Source organism: Corapipo altera, unplaced genomic scaffold (assembly GCF_003945725.1).
Source record: "Corapipo altera isolate COAL_440 unplaced genomic scaffold, ASM394572v1 47, whole genome shotgun sequence".
Lineage (NCBI taxonomy): Eukaryota > Metazoa > Chordata > Aves > Passeriformes > Pipridae > Corapipo > Corapipo altera.
This window is the reverse complement of record NW_020884897.1, coordinates 182,755-206,481: the sequence shown is the minus strand read 5'-3', so window position 1 is coordinate 206,481 and position 23,727 is coordinate 182,755. Positions and strand designations below refer to the sequence as shown.

General features: G+C 36.8%; 1 protein-coding gene across 3 annotated transcripts in view; it reads left to right on the top strand.

Annotated features, from left to right (window-relative positions):
• The window catches only part of ARMC4 (armadillo repeat containing 4), a 79,029-nt gene extending 55,996 nt beyond the window's left edge, over positions 1-23,033 (top strand). For all 3 annotated transcript variants that reach the window (XM_027648522.1, XM_027648524.1, XM_027648523.1), the window contains exon 20: positions 22,778-23,033. In XM_027648522.1, the coding sequence (XP_027504323.1) occupies positions 22,778-22,891 (114 nt within the window). In that variant the 3' untranslated portion in view covers positions 22,892-23,033. The remainder of the gene's footprint in view (positions 1-22,777) is intronic.
• Positions 23,034-23,727: the final 694 nt, after the last annotated feature.

Here is a 23,727-nt window from a genome sequence, read left to right as displayed (position 1 = left end):
CTGCAACACGAGCACTTGTTGAGTTTTTAATGTTGCTTATCTCTCCATTCAACTCACACAACCCATTTTCTGACCTCCTGTCATCTGTTGTTTTCATTTATTTTATTATGCAGATTTTAGGTTTTGTAAGTTGTGGAACAATGAACATAAAGGCCATTATGATGATGCACTTTTACAATAATTCCATCTCTGTCTAGGTTCATCTTTATTTTTCAGTCCTAGTTAAAGTGTTTAAACTAATTAAAAACATTAATTTGCACTTAAAAATAAATAGGGATGTACAAAAAAATATTGCAAGGGTTTAGGTTTTTTTATTATTCACAATATTCTGGATTGAATATAATATGTTAAGGGAGATAAAATAGAACTCATAAAAGAAAGACCAAAACTGCAAAATAAGGAAACTTGGATTATATTTATTACATCTAGACTTTTATTCCAGGGTGCACTTCCCTTCTTATGTACCAGAAACTTGTATTTTTGTAGTACAGTGGATAAGTGTTTGAATGTGGGTTTGTGTTTGGTTCATTACAGAACCAAAGTGGAAGTACCTCTCATCTTATAACTGATGGATGGCCTGAACACAAGAGATATGTGACTGAATCTCATCATGTGAGCCAGCACACAAATGTATTTGTGTCATACCAGCAGATGAGCATTAGTGGTATGACAGGAAGCAGCTGCATTTTGGTTCATGTTGAGACTATCAGCCAGGGTAGAAGTTCTGCTGAAAAAGACCTGGAGTGTAGTTTAAGCAAGTTGAATATGAACCTAGTGCCCTGGGAGAAGTGAAGGATCCTTGGCTGTGTTACAGGGAGCATAGCCAGTAGGTCAGGAGTTCAGAGATTCATGTTAATAAACCATGAAAAACCTAGACCATGGTGTCTTCTCCCTAGGCCATAAAGTGACAAAAGTGCAGTGAGAGGTCGTCAGAGCTCTCTTAAGCTGTCTTGAGCTTTCTTACCTCTCTAGCTTTGGTAGCATGGAGATCAGTGTCAGATGATTTGCCTTATTCTAGTACTATGACTGCAGCACATACCCTTTTTTTAGAAAGGATGTAGTTTGGTTTTGCCCTTATTTTTCAGGGTTTTTTAGTTCTCCTACCCACAAAAGGATAATACCTGTGGTCATCTAGAGTTTCTAACCCTAAATAAAGTCTGATTTAATTAGCAATTACCCTGCTGTGACACTTTATGATGCTTATTTGTTGTCTTATACCTAGAATGGCAAAACAAAGTGAAGGAACCAATAGGTCTTTTTGGAAGACACATCAGACTGGTGACATCAGACACAGTGTTTCCTATCCAGTGAGGATAAATGACTGAAACATGTTGGGCAGTCTGAGAAACTATGTTCTGTTGGACCTTTGATAGTTTCTCCAGATGTGCTAGTCCAAGTGCTTTTGTTCTGTGTTGCCAGAGCTGAGCAGATCATGAAGCAAATCAACACGTGCACCATGACAGCTCAGGGCACAGATGGCCAAAACTTATGAGCTTGACTTCTGTGGTGGCACTGTTGGAATTGCTGTCAAGAATCAATTATTGAAGTTTCAGAAAGGCTAGAGAGGCAATTCCAGATGGCAAGACAGTGGGTGGTGGAGATTTAGATGCTCAAATACAAGAGTACAGCGGTGAATCTTGCCTGGTCTATTCAGTTCATCTGCCCAGCACAGGTGAGACAGTAGTTGCAGCACTGTTGTCTGTGATATTGGATATTTTTGCTCCGTGCTTCTCAGTGATGGCAGAATGTCTGTGTGTTTTCATTCTTCTAGCCTCTCCAGTGACTGAAAGCATACTTTGTATTTAAATAGGGGTTGTTATGTACAGGTTTTTCCAGGACCAATTATTTTTACTGGAAAATTTGTTTGGGTTCCTTTGATATTTTTTCATCCTTTTTCCAGATATCTGGTATTTCAGTAATCATACCCAGTTGGATTAACGTCACAGCTGCTGTAGTTCTGACTAGGTTGCAATACATGCATAATCCCAGGTGTTCTTCAGCACGTATTCATGTGCTGTGTTCGTTCGCATGCACAGAAAGTCTGATGCTTCAGGGAAACATTTACCCTGTAATTGCTGAGTGCTTGAACAGTTGGTCAGAGCCTTTTAAAAGCATTGGACTTTCTGACCATTCCTTATCCAATGTGTATATACATGTTTTTGTCCAGGAAACCAGGAATAAAATTATATAGGGAAAGTAATTTCAACCAGATTCTTGTATTTCACATTTTGCCACTGCTTCAAACAGTATTTGCTAATCACCAAACAACAGGTGTATGTACACAGTTGTGAGAAAAAAACCCGTGTTCTAAGTTTTCACCTATTTCTAACTGCACCCAAAATACATTCAGTTTTCTCAAGCGAGTCTTGTATGATAAAAAGCTTGGGAAATCACTGGTGTATGTCAGCTGTCATGTGAAATTCTGATTAGACAAACAGGGTAATTTTGGAGGAAGTTTAGAAAGGCAGTTTATGAAGTTTTTCTTTTATGCTCAATACCATGCTCAATGTTCTTATGACTGGAAATGGAACAATGGTTATGACCTGTGACAGATGAATCAGTGCTTTCTTTCTACAAAGCACCAGAAAATATTTCCTCTTTCTGAAGTAAAAATTCATGGCTGTGCTGAAAAATAGATTTCTATTTTCAAAGACCCAATAATGACATGTTGTGGGACACTAGAGGGCAAGAGAAGTTATGTTAGACATCAAACAAGTATCAATCTGAATTCAAGATTGGAGATAGCTATCCACAGACCAAAGGAGAAGAGAAATCCAATAGGGATTTGGCAGTTTATAGCCAAGAAAAGCAGGAATAGCAGGCAATGCTCTTCCCACTTGGAGTCTGTCACAATCATAGGGAAGAGAAATAGCAAAATTCAGAAGCAACAGGAAGCCATGACCACATTCTTTGTGGAAACAGCAGAAAATCTCCCTTAAAGCGACTGAAGAGGAACAAAGATGTCTACCTATATTTGACTGCTGCTGAAACCTTAGAACAATCAAGTTCATTCATGAAAAGATCTCAAACTGTCAACTGATTATTCCTGGTCATTCTTCCTTTGCAAGTGGAGAAAGATAAAAGGAAATCTATCGTGGAATTTCCGTTATTGTGGAAGTTAATTTCTGACTTTGTAAGTGATATAAAGGATTCGTTTATGTGGAATATCATTATTATATCTGCGTAAAGAAGGCCTAGGAAGTTTGAATGGCCTGAATGGCCTGATCGCCTTCAAGAGTTGGGCCAGTTTTTTATTATGAGCATAATGAGACCTCTAAGGAGATTATTATAGTAATTAAAACAGTAAGAACAAGGGGAAAAAAGCAGTCAAAGTCAGGCTGTGGAAAAAACAAAATTAATCAAATTAATAATTCATCTTAACTTTAAATGTTTACATTTTGCAGCCACCAAACTGAAATAGTCATCTCAAATTTTACAATAGTCAAGGAAGAGGAGTTGATTCTTTACTGTGTTTCATCTCTCTTAATTTGGACATTTATGCAAAGATAAGGCACCTCAGTTTCTACTGAGGCAATGTTTTCTGGTCTCTTTTGGCTATAATGGGAGTGCAGGTTTAAAGGTCAGATCTGTATATCTACACTATAGGTATCTATGTTTAGTGGGGTGAATCCCATCCCAAGGCAGTGGAGAACTTTTTAAAATTAATATACAGTCCAGTCCATTATTCGATATGAGTGACAGAATTCTGAATAATAGTGCAATAAGAAAGAGCTATTAAAAAAAATAATTTTTCTTTTCCTAGAAGAGTACAGATGAGTTGAATTTATATGCTATGATGGTGATGAAACTCAATCTGCCCAGCAATAACTGAAGCACACTTTGTATATGATCTAATAATGCCAGATGTTTTAAATTAGTGGATCTAACTGACTTGAAACTGAGGATTTTGAAGGAGATCTTTGGAGTATTAAGGATGGATTCCTTTCATCTAACTTTGGCCACTCTTAGGTATTGAGTTTAAAGCAGTCTAAACTAAGACACCTTCTGTAGTCAATGGAAAGAGAGAGACACCTGCAGACTTGTCCTAGTTGAAAATAGATGCCCAAGATATCTGCAAGGAATAGACTCATGAAAGTGCCTAATTTTCTCCACTGAGTATAGAAAGGACCTAGGTGACTAGCTCAGACTAAACAGCTAGCATTCAGACAGCTGAATTTAAATTAATATCCTCCCGAATGTTGATTTTCAACAAGCTTGTGGTACAGGGGAAGTTGCAGTGCTGGAAGAATGGTAATGTGCCAATATTTAAAAAGCCTGAATAAGATTATAGTCCTTTGAACTGGACATTATGTTAAATAATCATAGGTACATACCTTATAATACTAGAAGGATCATTTTAATGTCCTGGTCTGACTAGCCTTGCTCATGCAAACCAGAGACATTTCTTCATTTTTTTTCTGCTTGGAATAGAGTATATCTTTTAGAAAAACATTGACTCTTTACTTAAAAAATTCCAGCGATGGAAAATCCACCAGAGCCATCATAACTTGTTCCAGTAGTTAAATACCTTCCCCATAAAAACATTTGCACCTTATTTGTAGCCTAAGGTTTCTCTAGCTTTATCTTATGCAATTGCATGTATGATACTGTTGCTTGGTAAACTGAAAAGCCCTACATAACTTCTGTTTTCATATAAATTCTTACTAAAAGGATCAAATTGCTGGTCTTATTGTCATATTTTTAATTAGGTAAGCAAGTGTAATCAATGATGAAATTTCTATATTTTTTATTTTTTTAATTGTATTTGTGTGTCAGTTCTGATTTTTTTATTTTTTGAACTTTCTTTTTGGATTGAATTGCAACATACTTCAGAGCAGAACTCAATATTCCAGTAATATCTGTATGAATACTTAAAACAGGTAAAATAACTTCCCTGTTTCTATGCAAACTCTGTTTGAACATCAGAGATTTTCATTATTCTATTTGGCCACAGTATTGCCCTCAAAGTTCCTATTTGGCCAATTTTCTACTTTGATTTCCATGTCTTTTTGGAAACTGTTCCTCAGGTTAAACCTTCACATGCTTTAATGTTGGCCTTCATGAGCAGGAGTAAAAATTACCAGTGAATTTAGACCTTGTGATATAAGCTGATTTTTTTTCCCAGGAGTTTGTCTCAGATTTTAATTGTTGTCAGTACACTTTATAGATGTCAGATGACTTAGCTCTCATTTTTGTAAGAATAATTTGCAATTTAAAAGCAGCTACAAAATGTATTCAAGCATTTTATTGTTTTAGAGAGGAAAATTTTAAGAGACCAACATACTGACTCTTTTTGTCATACCTTTAAAGCAAAATATTGCCTTTCCATAGTAGAGGATTTCAGCCTTGGCAGAAATAAGATTCATTAGAAAACTGAAAGAGTTCACTGGCTGAGAAAGTGGTACATACTTTTGAATTATATAGATACAAGCGGATTAAGTCCTGTGAAAAGAATACAAGTGGCTTTGATTGTAAAGTGTAGAGCTAAAAAATGCCTTCTCTGCCTGCCAGTGAAATTCTACCTTTGCAAGTACACATTCAGATGATACATAAATATTTTGAAACATTTAGGGAGATCTTTGCAGTGCGGTAATTTCCAGTATCTCATATGAGGATCTCTTGATGTTTTGACTTAAACTTTCTGCTTGAATTCCAAACTAACTAACTAAGAAATATTAAAAGTACTGGGTTTTCTGTTTAGCATTTATTTCTGTGTACTGTGATGATGCTTAAAGGCATTGACCACAGATAAGTAGTTGACTTTACTAGGGAGTGATAGTACCTGTGTAAGAAGATGACCCCAAAAACCTTTCAATTTAAATGTAACACACAATGGGGTGGAGGTGAATAGACTGATAGGAATGGAATGGTAGAAAAAAAATATGTAAAAATATCTCACAGAATCAACAAGGTTGGAAAAGACCTCTTATCAAGTCCAACCCATGGCCCAACACCACTCCGTTAACTAAACCATGGCACTAAGTGCTACATCCAGTCTCTTCTTAAACACCTCCAGGGACAGTGACTCCACCACCTCCCTGGGCAGCCCTTTCCAATGTCTGATCACTCTCTCTGTAAAGAATTTCTTTCTAATGTCTAACTAAACCTCCCCTGGCACACCTTAAGATCATGCCCTCTTGTCCTTCTGTTGGTTGCCTGGGACAAGAGACCAACCCCCACCTGGCTACAACCTCCTTTCAGGGAGTTGTAGAGAGTGATGAGGTCTCCCCTGAGCCTACTCTTCTCCAGGCTGAACAATCCCAGCTCCCTCAGCCTCTCCTCACAGGACTTGTGCTCAAGTCCCTTCACCAGTCTTGTTGCTCTTCTCTGGACCTGCTCCAGCACCTCAATATCCTTCCTGAACCGAGGGGCCCAGAACTGGACACAGTACTCAAAGTGCAGCCTCACCAGTGCTGAGTACAGGGGAAGAATCACTTCCTTGGACCTGTTGGCCACACTGTTCCTGATCCAAGCCAGGATGCCATTGGCCTTCTTGGCCACCTGGGCACACTGATGGCTCATGTTCAGCTTCCTGTTGATTAGAACCCCAGGATCCCTCTTCCCCTGGCTGCTCTCCAGCCGTTCTCTCCCCAGCCTGTAGCGCTGCAGGGGGTTGTTGTGGCCAAAGTGCAGGATCTGGCACTTGGACTTGTTAGATATCATACCATTGGATTCAGCCCATTTATCCAGCCTGTCTAGTTCCCTCTGCAGAGCCCTCCTACAGCAGATTGACACTTCACTCCAACTTGGTGTCATCTGCAAATTCGTTGGTGGTGGACTCAATCCCCTCATCCAGATCATCAATAAAGATACTAAACAGGACTGGGCCCAACATTGATCCCTGGGGGACACCACTAGTGACCGGCCGCCAACTGGATGCAGCGCTGGGCAGGTGTGATTACATTTGATAGGTCGAGCAAACTGGGATGCAATTACTGCTGATTCATAGCTGCAACTTAGTTATCTAAAGTAAAACATACATATCAAATACTGCCTATAAGCTTTTTGTAAAAACCTAGAACCACTGGATAGTAGCCAGTCACCCAGACTTTAAGGCACTTGCAACATATGGGAACCATAACTGGTGCTGTTGGCAGGTTTTTATGTGTGTGTGTCTGCACTGAAGGCTACGTGAAGTCAAAGTAAATTAGTCTCTGTTGAGCTTTGCATTGTTCTGAGCTGCTTTTATTTTCCAAACAGATTTATTTAAAGATAGTATTCTGTGCGGCAGTATGAACAAATCCATTTTCTTCTCTTCTTATTCCATTGTACATGCAGAACTAATTATTTTTTGGCTAGAGGAACCATTAACTTAATGATTAAAGTACATACCTGAAATGCACAAGATCAGACTTTCCATTTATGTTCTGATATTTTTTAATATTGAAAGTGCCTAATCAACCTACCCATGCATAGAACTGATCTTTAACCTTACTCTGTGGTCTGGTTTACGGTATTATTTGCCCAGCATGGAAGTGCTCTGTTTTCTTAATATTACAAAACATTAATAGATGCCTTCTAGAATATCAGTTGTTCTATCTTATAAGAAGGTCACCAGGGGTGCTGAAAACTGCATTTCAACTGCTTGGTACAATAAGGTGCGAAAAGCAGAGACTCGTGCTCCTAAGAAGGGGACTTGATTTGTATAATCATAGATTTTAATATTTTTTAATTAATTCTTCAGATTTGTTCGTGTCTTTTCATCAGGTTACAGCCTACAGAGATGCCTCTGGGGGAAGGTGGGAGAGGGTGGGTGTGTTCCATATTGGATTGTTGGTTGCTTGGTTTTGTTGTTTTGGCAAAGAAGGCATAAGAGTTGTAGTGCATTTTTGGAATTCTGTGTTGAATTAATAGGAGATATTTGTGCTTTTTGAGTTCAGTTCTTAATGGAAAAAAGGTTAGGCTCATCCATTCCCTTGTAAGAATCCAAGATATAAAATCAGTTTGTTTAACAATGATTTCTGAAAGCTATATGAAATGTAGTTTTCATATTTGGAAGGTTTTTTATGCTTCTTTATAACAACTGTATTAAAAAATACATTTTCTGTAACTTATTGTGCAGAGCTTCCAGAGAACTGGTCATTATTTACTAAAGTCATAAATCCCTACAAGAAGTTTTGGCTAACCATTTTATGTGCAAGGATTTTCATAAGACCATCTTTGTGAAATAAATAAATGTGAATTACAAAATATGGAAGACAATTACTAGTAATCTCTACTGCAAACATTCTAACCCCAACCTTCTATCACATACTTTATATATCCGGAGTATAGAAAATGAAATGCAAAAGCACTGGCACCTACTTCTTTAGGAGTATTTGGCAATGGGATTGGTTGTTTTCTTGTGGGGGGCCTTTGGTGAGAACACTGTATAAAGAATAAGGAGTTTTACATTATTAAACAAATTTTAAGACAATATCTTCATAAATCAATGCAAAGTATTCAGTGTAATATATATATACAATAGTATTATTGGGGTATAATAGTGTGTAGTTGAAATTTACATATTTATATGGTTATTTTAAGTTTAGAAGAATCCCCTTTTTAACTGTAGTGGTTCACTCTATTCAGGCTCCACAGTTCAGGCTGGAGATATGGCGTGTTTGGCACATACTCCAAGCTGATGCCTGTTGCTTTTTATAAATTAGTTGTTACAGTTCTTGGACATCAAGGAAGAGGGCACTAGATTCCAAAATTTCTGCATGTCTGTTGTCTACAGAAAGTATGACAAATCCCTTCACCCACAAATGTATTGATCACATCACACTTAAATTTTGGATATAAGAGTTGCATAAACAAAGTCCAGTACTCACATATTTTGTCTCATTTCAAAAGAATTAATGAAAATTGTCGGTGTTACACTAGTGCAATTTCTATTGTGCTAGCAACTGCCAGGTATGAACATTTTTCTTAGGGTTTCAGCTCCAGGAAACAGGAACCAGTAACCCTTTCCCTTCATAATAAGCAAAATTTCACCATTCATAAAGTAGAGGTGCTTACATGTAAAACATTTTGCTTTTGCACCATTGATAAAGGTAATGAAGTGTGGCTCCATTATAGGCTAAGCCTCGGATTTTAGGTTATTTTTTTCAAAATTTTGCATTACTAAAGTTTATGATACGTAGCAAGTGTTCTGTTAAAATCTGACTGATCATGGATGGGAAAAAACAGCAGCCTAAGAGAGATCAGCTTATCGTTGCACAAACTGTGCTTCAGGAGATCTCTAATTTTGTAACATTTGGATAACAAACCTAGAAGCTGGCATAAAGCTCCTCTTGGCACATTTTAAACATCTTTTAGTCTTATAAAAAGAAGCTTGTCCCACTAAGCTGTAGGTTTGTTGGAGCTGTTTAACAGTAGCTGTGCCCTGCAGCTCTTTTAGTGATAAATGAGCCATTTCAAATAAGTGCAATTGCAGCCAACTGTGCAGAAGGAATCATTAAAAAAAATTTAAATAGACATTTTTGAAGCTTAAAAATGCACAAACAAAGTATGTTAAATCCAAATATATGCTGCTCCTTTTAATGGAAAAGATTACTACTGGCTAAGTCTGCCAGCTTCAATAGGTGTGCCAAAAAGCCAAGGAATCTGGCAGAGTCCACAGATAGCAGTTCCATCTTTCATCTATATTTCTTTTCTGTATTTATCTTGCTTTAGAAAATGCAGAGAATGTCTTTTCCTTCCGACTTGGCACTATTTCCAAACCACAGAAATACACAGAGCAGCTTCTTGCAATTGTTTAGCTCCCTGCACCAGACTTATCCTTGTGACTGTGTGAATCATTTCTTTCTAATTTGGCAACAATCTGAAAGAAGAATATTAAAATATTTTTATGTTTATGGAATAATGTCTTAGCTAAACTGTCAGATATTAAATTAGTTTACTTAATTGAGAGATATAAGGCTTAATGTGTAAGAACACAATGCCAGGTAATTATTTTTGACATTCAGCTGATCAAAAATAGTTTCCTTGTATGTAAGGAGCTATTCAAAGAAGCTGAACATAAGAAATACCAAGAAAAAAGTTCTTCCTGTAAAATCAATCACTTCAGTTTGGCTTCAAGCCCTAGTTGTTGTAATCTCTTTCATGTTGCCATTTCAAAGAGCACTCTGTGGTATCTTTTAAGTAATATGGCACATCTTATTGATGTCACTTTCAGGATAAAGATGCTGAGGGAAAGTCCATTTGCAATGTGGGGATAATGAGATGGGCTCTCGTGCTAATGTTCCTGGTCAGTGTTCTGCACACTTTGGCATCAGTTCTAAAGAGCTGACGAGGCTGCCAGGCTGCAGGAGGCTGATGAGAATTCTGTTCTGACTTGAGTGAGAGTAGGGAGAGGTTATGAATTGCTGATGCAGTGATGTTTACTTAACAATCAATTGTATGTAAAAGCTAAAATGTATCTTCTAGACTATGAGTGAAAGTCCATACAATTTTATTTTACTGAAAATTTGATTTTATTTAATTTTGCACTTATCAACAAGAATGATTGTTGACTGTATTTATCAGCTGCTAATCAGTGCAGAATTTCTTGCCATGGTTTAGGATAATTTTTCATTTCAAGAAGCTTTGAAGGAAAACGTAGTGTTAAAGTAAGAGAATATTAGCCAGTAACACTATTTATTTACCAAAGGAGTCTGATACACTGCAAGTTATATGTTAGCTTTGAATTTACAGAAACTGTAAAACTAAATAGAAGATGCCTTTAGGTTGATTTTATTTTACTCATTGCATTTGTGTTAAAGGTATAGATAAAATTAAAAAAAAAATCTCCATGACATAGGATTGAGAAACCAGGAACTCATAAAGGTGCTACCATACTGCCATACAGGTATGACAGTATGGACTTGGACTAAGATAATTTAGGGCTCTGTGGCAACATAGAAAAGTTAAAAATATCCAGAAAGTCCTTAGAACACCTATAATCAACATTGCCCCTCCAAGACATCCTGTCTTTCACCAGTTCTTGCCTACTGTCTACCCTGACCACAGGTATGTGGGATGAATTCAGGTTTATTTGCTCTTTTTATCTCTTATATTGTATCTGTGCAATCTGGTCAAATCCAATAGTCATTAGACTGGATTAGCTCCTTCGAATTCCAAAGAGACACAATCGCTAAACTCCAGGCACATTATAGGTCAATGGAGTGTATATATATCTAAAGGAGGTCTGTCATACTTTTGCACTGCATTTGCTGTACATTCATTGTATACAGAATATTTTATTAGTCTTTTGCTCCTCAGAGCATTTTGTCTTTTCATCAGTAGATTATTCTATTTGTGTGCAATAATCCTGTTGCTATTTGGAAGGGTGGAATTGACAGTTGATTTCAAGACAATGTTCAGCAGCACTCTTCACCAAAAATGCTTAAAGAAGTTAAAGAGCTATGTGATGAAAAAGCAAAGTCCTAGAGAGGATAAATAATTGCTAAAAATGAGGAATCAAAGTGTAGGAAATCGGATGAAGTTTTGGAGCCACAGGATCTTGCCATTCAATGTTTCATAAATGATAATGGGAAAGGGTAGCAAGTGGTAAGGTTGCAAACTTTGCTGACAATACAGTTCTTCATGGTAGTAGAGACAGAGACAATTGCAAACTGCAATTCACAGTACTGAGCTATGGAGGTCAAATCTCCTGTGCAAATATGTCACAGCTCATTGCAGTTTTTCCTTTTCATGGAAGTGTTGGATTTACTACACTGGGCAGTATTGCACACTACATGTGCAGCAGATCCAAAGGGACTGACAGTAACTGTGTGTTAGAACTGAAAAGATGTCCATATATATTTGGATGAGGCAATAAAGTCCTTGCAAACAATTTGGACAGAAAAAAAATTCAATGTGACATACAGTTAGGGTCACCCTGAAGCCCTGACTTTGCTTCTGATTGTTCAGGCTCTTTCCGTTAATCTTTCTGCTCTTGGTCTCATAATCCAAAAATTCTCATAAAATTTGCAGCTAAATGTAGGGGTTATTTATCTTTAAATTTGTGTTGACATCCCGGGAAGTGTGAGGGGGAAAATTGATAGTCTGTTTAATTCTTCAGAATCAGAAATGTGTATGAGAGAATTGTATTTTGAGAAACCACTCTTTTACAGATGTCAATATTCTTCATAAAGATGCTCCTCTTCGGGGAAGGATGTTTAGTTCCTTAATTTTTGTCATGAATCAAGACCATGATACACTGTTTTATTGAAATAGTAGCCTGTTTGAGTGGGGAACTGATGTAGAAGAGAGTACATTCCCCATGTAGGAGTAGTACTTTGTCTCAAACCAGCTCCACATGTTGTTTTAATTAGGTGGCAAACATACTCACCCAAGAATGTCCAATATGTGGTTAATGATGTTCTTGTGCTAGCATTAGTGTTGTGAAATAATATTTTGGGTAGCTAGTTAACTAACTAACCTTTCCAGCCATTTCATCCTACCTGAGAGACAAAGTAACTGCCATACCAGGTTTAGAGTATTAATTGTGATTCTTTTTTTACCTTTTGTAGTGATAGCATTCAGCTAGAAGGTCCACATGATTTTTTTTTCTTTCTATACTAAAGCAGAGTTGTATGGGTTTAGAAAATTGATTTTCACATCTTCCCCCGCATGCTTTAACCAGCTTTAGCAGAGCTTTTATGCATGTGGTACAACCTCCACTTGCCCAAGCACAACTATAACTTTCTTTTTATAAAACTGAAAAAGCCCAAGCAAATGAATAAGCCAAAAAGATCTCCAAAACTTGAAGCTTGGAACTGAAGTTGAGCAGTTAATAAAAAAGTTGAGGAACAGGCTTTTGCTTCAATTAGGGAAAAGTTTTAAATTTAGCTTTTATTAATTAATTTTTCATTCATTACTTCATAGTTACATCTTCAGAGAGGGAAGGAAGCAGATCAAGGCCTCTAGTATTTCCTGGCTGACATACAAAAATCAGGCAGGCAGGTATTATTGCCTGCTTGCTTGCAGGCTACACAGTGTTTTTAAAAGTCTCTGATCTCACAAAGCTTCCAAAATCCATCAGTCACTCAAGCACTTTGTGGCCAGAGTCCTTGAGTGGTTTTGGAGAGACTTTTTGCTTATTTTAAAAAAAATACCTGACTCCCCTCTAGATAATTGTATGCAAATCACAAGTACTTTGGTTGAATATGACCTGAGTGGAGCATTAATTCAAGCCACTCCCTGTGTTTTCATCACCAAAACCCAAAGTGTTTATCTGTCACAATAAGTGTACATGGTAATGTTTTTCCACAACACAGACTATAAAAAAGCACACAAATTTCCAGCACTTGTAAATATATTTTATGAGCACTGAATCAGACTCTGTTCATAAAGAAATACTCAAGTGACTCAGAAATTTGGGTTGATTATTGGAAGTTGACTCCTCAGTATAAATTAATTTATTCCATATGTTTTTCTCTGATAACAAGAAAAGCAGTTTGAGATTCTTGAGAAGTAATGGATAGCATACATTTAATGTTCTGATATCATACATTTAAATCTACCAATATGAATGAACATGTGGACTGTACATGGACCTTTGCCCATGAAAGCCCCAGTTCTTTTTTTGCTTCATCACATTCAGTTGCTTATTTGTGTGAATAAAGCTGAGCTGTGTTCATACCATCTATACATTTATTTACCCTGTGTTCTAATTGAACATTTTCTAGTACATTTAGTAGTCTAAAACCGGACTATAAGTTGAACAGTACCACTCATCTTCCAGTTTATGTAAATGTATGCACTGCTGCCACCCACATGTATTAAAACATAAGATTATAGAACAGTCTTCATGTGTGCCACAAAAAAAAGAACTTTGAAGTACCCTGGCTCCTTATTTGAAATAAATTCTATTGTATGGATCCACATCCTGCTTTTATCCCCAGACTTTGATATGTAAGGTTTACTAGCAAAAGCACCTCACTGTTTTTGATTATAATGATCATATGTAGGAAGAGAGACAGACACTTAAACTTTTGGACCTTAATCTATATTAACCTTCAAGATCAAAATAAGTACTTGGAAATGAGTACAGAAGAGAATTTGAAGTCAGTTCACGAACACCAGTAGATCTAACATACTTTTAAAATACTAGTGCAGTCAGATTTTATACCCTGTTCTCAGGATAAGATGCCCTTGCAGTAAACACTGCAAAATTTGTCAGAAGTCTGGAAACGGTGGTGTCTTTTTACTGCAGTTCAATGTTGCCTTCACAGACAGACTAGTTATAATGCATTTCAGGAATATCAGAGTTAAAAAAAACCCACAGCATGTTTTCAGGTTATTGCTGAGAAGTCAAGCAGAACCCTTCAGGTTTTTTCCTCTGATTTGCTGATGATAGTTTATTTGCAACTGCCCCTGATTAGCTTTCATATAATCTTCATATGATTGCTAGGGACAAACAGACAAAATACTCATATTCATAGTCATATTAACAAATTTGAAAACCAAAACTGAATTCTTTTTCAATTTCCTATTCTATCTTCTCAGTAATATTTAAGAAGGAAAGGCAAAGTAAAAGTCATGCTCCTGTAAAGTGAAAAGGAAAGGAAAGTGTGAAAAAGCAGGTAAGTATGGATAAAGAGCAAGAAATACAAAGAAGAAAGATTGATCAGGCTGGCAGCGATATAAAGGAAGGGTAGTCCCCAGCATGTTACTGAGCCAAAGTAAATTATGTAACCAGCTGGGCGTTGGTCTCTTCTCCCAGGCAACCAGCAGTAGGACAAGAGGGCACGGTCTTAAACTCTGCCAGGGGAGTTTTAGGTTGGATATTAGGAAGAAATTTTTTACAGAGAGAGTAATCAGACACTGAAATGGGCTGTCCAGGGAGGTGGTGGATTCACCATCCCTGGAGGTTTTTAAGATGAGACTGGATGTGGCACTTTGTGCCATGGTCTAGTAACCACGGCAGTGTTGGATCAAGGGTTGGACTTGATGATCTCGGAGGTCTTTTCAACCCAGTTGATTCTATGATTCTATGAAAGGAAAGGAATGTCCATGACATAAGTTCACTGTTTTGAATGTCCATTACATGTAAGTAAACAGGCTCATGTTTTAATTTTAATAAAATTAGTTTCCAATGAATTGAAAAAAACTTCTTTGAAATGTCACTCTGTTGAGATGACAAAAAGTTTTTTATTCTCTATCTCACCAAAAGCCTTTTATATGTTAATCTTCTTTTGAAAACTACAATGAAATAAAAATAAAATAGAGAAAGTGGTTCAAATAAAAATATGCTGTGAGACCCTGGGCTTCATCACTTCTGGATTATCAGATCTGCCTGTTGTTTTTTGTGGGATGAATTTCATATCCCATAAGACTTTTTGTACATTGGAATGTTCACAGTGATTGAATTCTTTCTTAATATTGCACCAAACATCTTTCAGCTGAATGTAGATTCAAGCTGTCTGCCTCTAAGGACTCCAATAGGTTACATATCTTTAAACAAAGATAAGAAATAACTTTTATTACCAGTTTTATTAAGCACCTTTAGCATTGCATGATATGTTTATATTTAGTTAGATTTACATCTGAAATTGTTGTAAATATTCCTCTGAAGTCCTGTAAGTTGCAACGTGAGATAGGAAAACCTTTAAACTTAGTGTATTTTAAAGTTGTCTGAAAATTTACAGTTTTGAAACTATTTTACATTTCACCATTTAGCATTTTGGTCAATTTCTCCTTGTCACTGATATTCACAGTTCTTTGCCCATTTATTATGTCTTTAGAGAGAAGGAGGGCATCCTTCTCTAAATAACTATGTATGAAATAGACAATGAAACAGATGAGGTGGAGAGAGAGCTGTAGGGTTTATTCATATTTTGTAGCTATATAAACATTTGCAAGTATGTGTGTGTACCATATTATAATTCCCTTTAGGCATTCAGACTGTATGTATTTCTCCAAAGTAATGCAATGCAACATTTAACTTTATTGGAGAATATGAGAACTATATTCTTATTTCATATGTTATTATTGTGTGCTCAAGAGGACTTCTTTTCAAGAGTGCTGTTCCCATTCAGATGTGGAGAAATATGGTCCTTGTCCCAAATACCTCCTGTAGTACAGGAGGTGGCTAAACAAAACAGAAAAAAAGGACTGGCAGCAGGCAGGAAAAATGAAAAGATGACACTGTACCCAGAAAGATTTTAAACTTTGAATCTGTCATGGTGTAAAATCAGTTGAAGCTCAGTAAGCTGTGTATTCTAAAGAAAGAGTAAACATCTCATGGTAAGGTACCAGTAACCATGTGTTCAGAATACTTCACTGAAACTATCAAGTCCTACTCGTCTTCTTCCCGTGTTTCCCAGCATTTTGTAGGATTCATCTTGCCAACAGACATTTTGTCACATGCAGTCACATAGGAAAAACGACTTGCCAAGGACAAGTCACCTGTCCTAAGTCCTGAGATAGGTGAGATGGTTTAAGTGCACAACAAACTGCAGAAAAATTTGTTCTCATCCTGACTTAAAGTCCTGTACCTCTTTGTAGAAAGTGCACAGGTTTTCCAGCTTCTGTAATCTTTCCTTAATTTTCTGAGGGAGGAAAGGAAAGATGAGAAAGAAGAGGCCACCACCACATTCAGGTGTACCTTAGCCCAAGTTGCATCCTTTCGACCTCCTCAGCCCCCCCCCCCCATTCTTGAGTGACTCCAGAAGATTGTCGTCCTTTTCCCATGGCTGCCAGGATGGATATGAGTTTCATGGGAGAGAGAAAAGACAGAAAGAAGACAAGAAATGAAAAGAAACCAGGTGTAATCTTCCTAGGATTTCTTCCACTCCAGCCAGAGAGCTTCAGTTCTCACCTCTTTAAATTCAGAACAAGTGAACTAGGCTGCACCAAGGGTTACTCCGACTTCAGTCCCAGGGAGGAGAGACCCTATAAAAGAGGGAATCAGTACAGTGAGTGTCTGCCCTGCCCATCTTCTGCCGTTACTGGAATTTCTTGGTACTGGATTTTGTATGGCTGCTAGCTCAGTGTTCCCTGGTGCATAGGTCTTTATGTTTGAAATCTATTCTATTTGTGCCACCTGAGAAAAAAAAAATTAACAGAAAACACCCCAGAACTTACATGAGCATCTTCTTCTTAGGAGTCTGGGTATGGTACATTGTTGTCTTACCCTTTCGTTCAGCTGAAAGGGGAAATCAGGAAATTGGCCTGAATTTTAGTTTAGAAGCAGTGACTTGGCTTAGCCTTCATTATGTTTTGATTGTGAAGTGTTTTATTATTTATAATTTAATTTTATTAAAGTATTTTTGTAGGAATATGTGTAACGTAACACTTAAACTAGGTGCTTTAATATTTTCCAGTGTGCAATATGGTGTTGAAAGTTAGAAAATGCAGGCTGGATCTAGACTGATACTTTCTTGGATAAGGTTCTACCATATGCTTTTATTTAAAGTATTTTTTTCTTTTATGTTAGATTTATAAAAAACGTGAATTTTTTTTTTTTTTTAAAAGAAGTGTTACACAATTATAAAATCACAGTGCTAGGAATTTAGCATCCTTCAGGAAATGTTGCATGTAAAAGAAGTCAGATACTAGATCTAAATTTAAGGAAATGCTATAGCTATATCAATCTACAAGATGTTGTACTGAGGCAAATGTCTTTAGTTCCAGGAATTTTAAGCTCTATGTGAACTCTGACTAGCTTCCCAGTACAGATATGAATCTTGTTGAAGGAGTTTGTCCATATTTCCTTCTGATTAGAAAAAATCAAATAAGATTTGTTTTACAGGGTCGAAAACCTAAAGAAGTCAGAATAAAAAAGGGCATTAAATATTTTTTTACAGTTATTCTTTATTCATAATTTTCTTTCACATTCACAGGACTCCAGAGTATTGAATAGTCTGATCTTTTATCTGTTTATGAGCAAGGCAGCCTCTTTCCAACAGCGTTGTTCTACGCTTTCCACTGTTTTGGAAAACTTGTTGTGGAAACATCGCATGACTAACTTGTTATTTAAAGATGCAAACCTCTATTCTTTCTGAAAACATGACATCCTATGCTTCCTGCTTCCCTCCTCTGAGTCTGGAAGCTGCAGTGATTGTGACTGAAGGAAAGTGAGTAATTCTAAGTTATGGTAACCAGTACATCGAGACCATTTGAGATTTTGTCGGGTTTAGGGTTTGTTGGTACAAAACTTACCTATCTTTTTCAGCTTTAAAATCCCCTTGGGCTACTTCTTTTGTAGAAGTGAAAAATTCTAGAAAGATGTGTTCATGGGAAAGAGAATTGCTAGTCCATTTTTATAACTGTCTTACTCATCCAGGGTAATGGGACTTCCGACAAGTTCTGCTGTTGGTGCTTGTGTTATCTTGTTTGAAATAACACTTTCTCGGTTGGTTATTTTGTGATGGTAAAGATACTAAATAGAAGGAGGATGTGCTTTCAGGCAGTGGTAGGTGGCATCATTAGCCACCAATATTATATCTATCCCCTTACCTCTTACTAATGCCTTGAGGAATAAAGGAATTTCTGTTTTTGTTACACCTTTGCCAGAGAGCATAAGACTGAACAATAAGAGTTTGCAAAGCGTGTCTTCAGAGCTACAATTCCACCTTCTGGTCTGGAGCACCACAGACTGGTCACCTCACATTCCTCTCTAGAGAGTTTATGAAGGGAATGCTAGAGATTGACTGGCTGAGGAGCAGTTTTACTGAAAAGGATATAGAGGTTTTGGTAGATAGCAAGCAGAACATTCTGACAGCAAAGAAATCAAAACACTGGGCTTATAGCAGGAGCACAGCCAGGAGGTTGAGGAAAGTGCTTGTACTCATTAGATCACACCTAAAATACTGCACCCAGCTTTGGCCTCTGATGTGGGGAAGACATGGATAAACCACAATAGATTCAGCAGAGGACCACCAGGATGGTCAATGGTGTGCCTACAGGGCAGTCATCAAAAGAATGGATCTAGGCTTTCCACAGTGAAGCATGGCAAGAGGATGAGAAACGATGAGCATAAACTAAAACAAGAGTAACTGAACACAGGGAAAACCTTTTTCTCTACCAGGTCAGTCAACACTGCAATAGGTTGCTGAAAGAGGTTGTGCCATTTCTATGCTTGGAGTTTTTCAAGATCAGACTGGATAAAACTCTGAGCAACCTGATCTAACATCGTATCTGACTCTGCCTTGAGCAGGACATTAGACTAGAGACTTCCTGAGATCTCCCCAGAATTCTGGGTTATTCTGTGATTGTGCACTCCTAATATAGTATCACAAATTTGTGCTATTTTGAAGATAGGATAGCAATAGCAAAATCTTAATTGTTCTGAATATTTAAATGATTTGGCTGTGCATTACTCTTGCTTTTGGAATCCAGAAATGCCACATATGCTCTGTACAGTCTCCAAACAGCTTGTATTTGTGATTATTTGCTGGTGTGACGTGCTAACTGTGCAAAAAATATTGGACTCTTGCCTTAGAATATAGATACCTGCCAACAGAAAATGAAGGCTACATGGTGCTGCAGATGCTTTCCCTGTCTATGGAAAGTGCCTTTTATGTGCCAGAAAGAAGCATTTATACCACATGCTTTTTTTACTGCATCTCACATCTGTTAGCATTTATATGTGTCAGAAAACAATACCTGAACAGTAAAGGGAAGGGATACATGAAGTTCAAGGGCATTGCATCAAGAAAAATGACATGTTATATTGCACTGGTGCATTGGAATTAAAACAAAAATATTTCTTGGACTTGTCAAATATATCTAATATGTGGGTGTAGTTTGTGTATACTATCTATGAATAGATTCCCATACCTCAACTGGATGACCCAAATTGCCAGTAAATTGAACACATGAAAGGGTCAAGGAGTGACAATCAGGAAGTGAAAGAATGATAAATGTCTTGGTTTATAAAAAAAAAGAATAAGTTTAATAAGTTTCTATTTCATTTAAGGCAGGATTTATATCAGAATCTTCAAAGTTGGATTCCTAAATACAGAATTACCTACTTCTAAATGAAATATTTTGCATTTTTGATAATTTTCTCTTCAGCTGTCTTTTTGTTAGCACAAAAGGAGTAAATTAACTGACAAATGTTGCTGTATATCCTCAGTCCTTAGAGGCAGCTACTGTATTGGACAGTGTTTCCAAGAATATTCCTTTGAAGTCATATTGTAAAAATCCTGAGACACAGTGTAGTACAGGATTTTGTATGACGTGGCAGTTCTTACAGATGTTACCACTGGCAAGTGATTTAGAAAAACAGCAAATTGGAGCACAACTGATCTCTGATCCCCTGAACTCAGAAGGAGAAAAATCAGTATTTGATACCTTTATAAAAATTGCTGTTTGCGTTGGTTGCATTCGTACCACTAATTCTTTAGGCATCTGTTTGGATACTTGGAACTAGTGTTGTGTAGCATTCTGTTCCTTGATGCCTAACCCTTATCTTCCAAAATGCACCTGCAGCAAAGAGCATGGACCCTCCCCTACAGCTCTTGTCATTGCTTAATATTGAGCTATCCATGGAAAGTGACAGAAAAATACCTATTTTCCTAAGTCTTCTGGGCCTAGAAAGAAGTGATGGCTAAAATAAAAGGTAATTAACCTTGAATTGAGTCCTATCTAACATGTAGGCAAGGGCTGATTTTCTCTTTTTGCTGTATTCCTACTAGATAATGTATCTCCAAAATGTTATTTTTGTAATGAACTTCTGCTCTTATACATTGATAACAAGTCTTATCTGAAATTATTATGGGAGTTTGAGTTCCACACTCAGTACACTGGAAAAGCCTTGCATTAGATCTGTGAAGTGAATAATCACATAAGGCATATAGTTTCCTTGCCCCAAAATTTGAAACTTAGAGCTTTACCAAAACCACCATATGAACGGTATGTGTGTGCATATTTTTGGGTTTGGGTCAGGGATATGAAGGATTTATAACAGTTTTTTTCTGTAAGTTACACAAGAAAGTTGTGAGGCACCTAAAGAATCACTAGATAATTTAAGCTGATGAGAAATCATCTCATGGCAAAAGGCAAGGCAGAAAGATCTTCATCCAGCAATATTTCAGAATCAAAAAATAGAAGTCATTTGATAAGGCTTGCACTCTGGTCTTTGTGCTTTGTAGAGCAGTTTTATCAGTACACATAGACATGCTCCGTAATCTTAGGTCCACTTGAAGCCAGTGGTACCTTCCACTGACTTCTCTGATTGCTGATCTTGGCCCAGGTTTTGCATCCAAATAAAGCAGAGTAACATAAAACTTTCCCATATCATTTCATTTCATTTCATTATCATGTCATTTTAACTCTGGCATATCCTTTCAGGAGTGTTCATACTTTAAGAATTCTACTACCTAGCTACTTGGGCCTAGACATCTGATTACAGTAATGGAAATTATAAGAAGAATTGCTAGAAAAAAATATCATTGATGCTTAATTGACACAATACTCTTTCTGACTTAATTCAGGCCTATCACAGGCACTGTGATACAAGTTGCATGTTGGGGTCAAAGGGTGATAGGTGACTGGCAAGATGCTTGTTTTGTACAGTTGGCTAACACAACCACTTCCTCAAGTTCGAAGTGCTTTGATCTCTCTAAGCAAATGCCATATGTGTGCAGCTGTGGCCCATGCCTCACAACTGCTGGAAGGTTAGAAAAAGGTAGCATATGAATTTGATGTCTGCATTCAATTTTTGCTTTTATATTTAGCAGTTCATAATTTTGTGTAATATTTTAGCTGTATGAAAAATATGCACCAGAGTTGAGTGATAACAGATTTCTCTGTGGTTTGACTCAACATTGTTTGGGTGAATACAGATTCCTAAGTATTGCAGACTGAAAATATAGATTTTAATTAGAGCTGTCTGAGCTTCAAAATACCTGAACGCACATTAGGCCTGGCAAATTTTCAGAAATCTGGAGGTTGTGTGGAGCTGATCTGAGCTAAGCAAGAATCTTCTCTTTTCCAGCTATATTGCATTTGCAGTTGCATCACTGACTTACAACACAGTAAAATGAGATCCAAACCCATTATTAATGGTTTTCTGATATGTAAAAATGTTTTATCATCAAGGCCTGTCTTGTGTCTTACTCATGTTGAACAGTACCTTACTCCCAAGGAATTTCCACTGAAAAATTTGAATGACTTCCAGAGTAGAGGATTTACTCCACATGACTGAAAAGCTGAATCAACTCCAAAACTTTGGTGCCTTTCTTGAGCTTTTGTTTTTCACTTGCAAATGTTTAAGACTGATATGCCCAGATCTATATCCCTCAAGCAGTTTAACATGAGTGGTTTGCTGTGACAATAAAGAAACCTACTGCAGTCAATGGGACACAAGGGCCCATTCACATGGATCCAGTTCCATGATCAAGACCAGAAAAAAAAAGCAGGGCTTTGTTTATTAAAAATCTTGAGCATGTACAATTACACTGGTATACCTTGGGGTGAAAACCATGACTCAAATAAAACATGTGCAATTTCTACTTAAAATAAAAAAATCCAAGTACAACCAATAGACAGACATGGTACAATAACCAGAAAATAAGACATGAAAATGCCGATTCACAGGTACAAATACGATAAAATATAAGGCATTGCACTCTTATGTGGATGTTAATACATATATGTGTACAAAAGTATGCATGTAACACTATACATACATATATATATACATATATAATACAATGTTGTTAATATGATTGTTAGTATTTTATTTATTATGTGTGTGGGTAAATTCATGCAGTGGTTCCAGATATGATTTGAACACTATTGAAACAATAGCACACTTATTTGTTTTTCTCATGCCATTTCTCTTTTGTATTTTTGCTAGCTCCTACTGGTTATGGTAGGCTCTACAGATGACCCTTTGCAGGAGGCAGCAGCTGGTTGCATAGCAAACATACGCAGATTGGCTCTAGCAACAGAAAAAGCAAAGTATGGCTGATGCTTTAGCAGCTTTTACCAACACACTTGTTTAGCAATACAGCTACATTTAAATACATGATTATTCCTTCCAGCATCTGTATTTCATAGCAGAGCTCATTTATATGAGGATACTTTAATAAAAACAAATCTGTGGAAACTTACATTTGTTTTTACGTTATTGATTTGTCACACCTAGGTTTGATAAAACACTCAGACCTGATTTTGGGTGTCTTTTAGCATTATATCTTTTTAAAGACAGTTGAGATATGTCAAAGACACCTTCTACAATTAACATGCTTGTATTTTAATTCACTGTTGATATAAATGTTTTTGCTTGTCTGTGACGTTACAATAAATTTTCCTTCACTGTGTGTGTGGTTGTGCAGCAATTTATTAATGTCTTGAACAGTTCCCTGCATTATAAACTTGTCCAGTCATCCTCTCATGATGTTTTTGCATGTTTGATCACTTGTGAGTCACAGGAGAGCAGAAAATGCAGATACATCTATCTCACATCTGGTGTTATATGAGGACTGCAAACAGCTGTAGCAATAGACATCACTCCAGATTTCCCATTTCTACCAACATCAAACAAAATAGCACTTAATTTTCCAAGTAGCTGGTGAAATGTGTTTTAATTAACATTAACTCAGATTAAAATTTACCAGCTCTAAATGAAGATCAGGATATTATGTTTACATTTGCACATTATCTTCCTGTTTTTTCATTTTTAAAGTGAAGACAACATTGTATTGGTGTAGTTACTTTATTTTTCTGCATAAAGTTATGTTCAGAATTAGAGTTGCTTTCAAAAAAGCACAGAAATTATTGATATTATAAATTACAGACCAACTG